General features: G+C 32.2%; 1 protein-coding gene across 1 annotated transcript in view; it reads right to left on the reverse strand.

The window, feature by feature from the left end:
• The window catches only part of LOC106882087 (matrix metalloproteinase-21), a 12060-nt gene continuing 7944 nt past the window's right edge, over positions 1-4116 (reverse strand). The window contains exon 5 of the mRNA XM_014932645.2: positions 1-3641. Coding sequence (XP_014788131.1) covers positions 3309-3641 — 333 coding nt within the window. The 3' untranslated portion in view covers positions 1-3308. The remainder of the gene's footprint in view (positions 3642-4116) is intronic.

Genomic DNA, 4116 nt, shown 5'->3' on the forward strand with positions numbered 1-4116 from the left:
TTTAGCACATGATAAAATTCCACTTTGCTTGTGTTTGCCTGTGTTAGCATTATTCCATGCCAGCAAGTATAACATTTTACTTTCGCATTTAGTTTTTTCCGTTGCTTTTTTTTTTGTTATTTTAAATTTCATTCTAAATTTTGGACTTTTTGCGTTGTTATTATTCTATTTATATTTTTTTACACATATTTTCTTTTTTTTTTGTTTCGTTTTATTCAATTCCATTTAAATTCCGACATTATTCATTCATCTTTGAGTGGATCGCGACATGTGGTTAACATTATTATTATTATTATTCCTAAAAGGTACAGAAGTCAAAATTCTTTTGGCAGAAAAAAATGGGTAATAGCCGAATTTCTTTTACTTGTTTTTAGAATAATACGTGTTTTAATAAATAAGTTGCTTTATAACCGAGTCATATCCTTGTTACTATCCTTATTAACATTCTTTTAGATTGCGGTTGATGTTGATATAAAGGAAGCTGTTCGGTATTTGTAGTTTTCTTACATATATACAATGGCTAATCGATTTGGCATAATATCGAATAATATTTCGAAAAGAATGAATATCAGATGTCCCTCATTTAAAGGGGCAAACAATTAATATATTTTACAGAAAAAAATAAATAATAATAATAATAGTAATCCTTTCTACTGTTGGCACAAGGCCTGAAATTTTTGGGAAAGGAGGATAGTCGAATACATCGACCCCGGTGCGCAAGGACTCCGAAATGATGACAAGCCAAGTCTTCCTCGGAGGGATAAAAGTCAAAGTTGCCCTCGGTGGGATTTGAACTCAAATAATAATAGTAGTAGTAGTAGTAGTAGTAATGATAATAATAATAATGGTGCTTTACTTTTGAAAAGTTTCTCCTGCAATATTTCGAATAGAGATAAAATTATTAAAAAATATACTTGGAGATGGTATCTTTATTTGTAATAACCATTACATATAACGATCGAAATATTGATTTTTTTTTTTTTTGTTTTCTTTCAGACCTCCATATGGAATTAGGTCATTACCAAAACTTGGGACTTGGGAGACGGAAACAACAAAAGCTATCCCTTCATATTTGCTTACAGAGAGGAGAAAACGCACAAGCAAGTGCACACACACACACACACACACATATATATATATATATATACCTGTGTATATATAATGTTTCAGAGAAAGAGTGATAGAGGCATCATCTCCCGGAACAGTGTAAATCCTATAGTGATTAGAGGGGGAAAAGTCTGCAATGAACGCATTTTAAAAACTTTTCTGGATCATGCACAAATATGGTAAAGATATATTTATTTAAATAATTATTTTTAATTGGTTAAAACTACGTGAATTTTGCGCCAGGCTGTTTATTAGCTGAGACATGCATTGACGAACACACATGATACATGTATACAATAATTTTTTTTTTTGCATATAAAAATGGCCTCCTACAGTATTAAGAAATACACTGTTCAAAAATATATCGATAATTTAATAAATAAATTATGATTTCATATATATATATATGCACACATTCATATATATATATATCATTATGTGTATATATATATATATATATACATAAATATATAATCATTATTATTATATATATATGTACATAATCCTTTATATATGTAAAAGCAAAGGGGCATCTAATTGTATATATGTGTGCGCGCGCGTGTGTATATCTGTACATATCAATCAAATTTACGTATGCTTGAAGTAGTTCTCAATACTTGAGACTGTTCTGTACGTATCTGCCTATGTTTAAATACAATACACGCATACATACACTTAATGGTGTGAACACATGCACGCACACACACACACACACATATACCTACATACAGATCTATATCCTGCCATGTATGTAACTTCAATAACAACAATATCAATAATCATTATTATAATAAATTCTAGCTTTTAAAGAATATGAATTGACAAGAATTTTTTTTTTTAAAGTGATAATTATAAATATTCAAATGATAGACCCATTTTATAAAACAATATAAATGCGAAAGGGAGGTACAATATAAAGATTGGAAAATCAGAGGAATTATAACGACCAGATAAAATATTGATCTGTATCAGTAAAATATTACTGGAATATAAATGTAACAGGCTTCGTTCGTAGAGTCAAATAACTCGCGTGTGTATATGTGTGTATATATATATATATATATATATATATCGTTTTCATAAGGGAAAAGTTGGCAGTTAGATCCAAGTTTCAACTTAATAGATAATATAATGCAGGCTACGTCGTCGAAACTTTGAAACAACTGTAAACTTTTAGCTTGTGAAACATAAGGTAAATACGTTTTGGAGCTGAAAGATATTGAGTGACCCTTGAATTTAACGTTTGACTGCACACATACGCACAACCATACATAGTATTATCATTACTGATGTAAAACTATATTAATGTCACATTGTAGCCTTACCAGTTGATTTCGTATCAAAGATGGAGATATAATTCAGCAAACATCAGCCGTTTCTGATGATTGATGGAGTGTGTTCTCCAACTCTGATATGAAATCACTTGTTTCTTTGGCTATTATGTGACTATAATATATTATTTAATTAATAATAATAATAATAACAACAATACATACGCATATATATATATGCATATATATATATATAAAGTAACAGACAAAACACGTACACTGGCACATAGCATGCATACTTTATATATATATATAGTGTGTGTGTGTGATTGTGAATTAAAAACTCAGTGCAATCTAATATATATATATATATATATATATATATATATATATATTAATTTATACTTGAAATTTTTGCCCCAAAATGTTCCTGAAAAGAATTTGGTTCACCTTGGAACTGTTCCGGTTTCGAAACACTCTGAAAATCTTTACTCTCCCTCCTTCCTTGTCTGTTCGTTCAGCTGTTTCACTCTGCTTTTTTGCCATCACTCACTCACACTCTCTCTCTCTGTCTTCTCCTCACCCCGCGACTCTTTCTCTTTCCAAATCTGGTGCTTTCTTGTATTCCTTGTCTCCTCATGGGATGCTTTGCACTATTTTTCCGTTTGAATAGTTCATCATGTCTTTGTTGTGTGTATATACGTACATACATACATGCATATATATGCATATTTATATACATTATATATACACAGATATATATAAACACACACACATTGCGTATTTATACAAATAGATATATAAACGTATATGGTCTATATATATATACACACATGTATATGTGTATATATATATATATATATATATATTTATATGTATGCGTTTTAAGATCTTGTATCTCAGGTATTTGCCTCCTACGTCTATCACAAATCAATCGCCTGCATAGTTGATCATGCCGCTAGTAGCAGACGTGTCCGACTTCACATCACATATGTCGTACCAATGGTTGTACCATTTGCCCTCATAACGAATCGTATTCTTTCGTGGACTTTGTCGCCGGCTGAAGTTACTGTTTCTCCACACGTTCTCGCCTTTTAGAAAATACATTGATTGCTTCTTGTATGAATAGTAAACGGCATCAAGATTACCCTCAAGGGGACGTTCACCTTTTGCAGCTGGAAATTCATCAGTAATTTTGCTAATTCTCTCGCAACAGCCGGTCTTCGAAGGAGCACCTTCTCCTCGTGGATTGTAAACATAGACCTAGGAATGAGAGAAAACAAAGCATAATATTATTTTCTACACATATACAGAATACTAACAATAACAGCAATTTTGATAATAATAATAATGATCCTTTCTACTAAAGGCACAAAGCCTGAATTTGGTGGGAGGAGGCTAGTTGACTACATCGACCCCCCAGAGTTCAACTGGTACTTATTTTATCGACCCCGAAAGAATAAAAGGCAAAATCGACCTCGGCGTAATTTGAACTCTGAACGTAAAGACGAACGAAATGCTGCTAAGCATTTTGTCCGGCGCGCTAACGATTCTGCTAGCTCGCTGCCTTTTAATAACAGTAATCCTTTCTGTTATAGGCAAAAGGCCTGACATTTCGGGGGAAGAGAGGGTCGATTACACTGACCTCAGTACTCAACTGGTACTTAATTTATCGACCCCGAAAGGATGAAAGGCGAAGTAAACCTCGGCGGAATTTGAACTCAAAACATAAAGACGG

This window comes from Octopus bimaculoides, chromosome 14 (assembly GCF_001194135.2).
Source record: "Octopus bimaculoides isolate UCB-OBI-ISO-001 chromosome 14, ASM119413v2, whole genome shotgun sequence".
Lineage (NCBI taxonomy): Eukaryota > Metazoa > Mollusca > Cephalopoda > Octopoda > Octopodidae > Octopus > Octopus bimaculoides.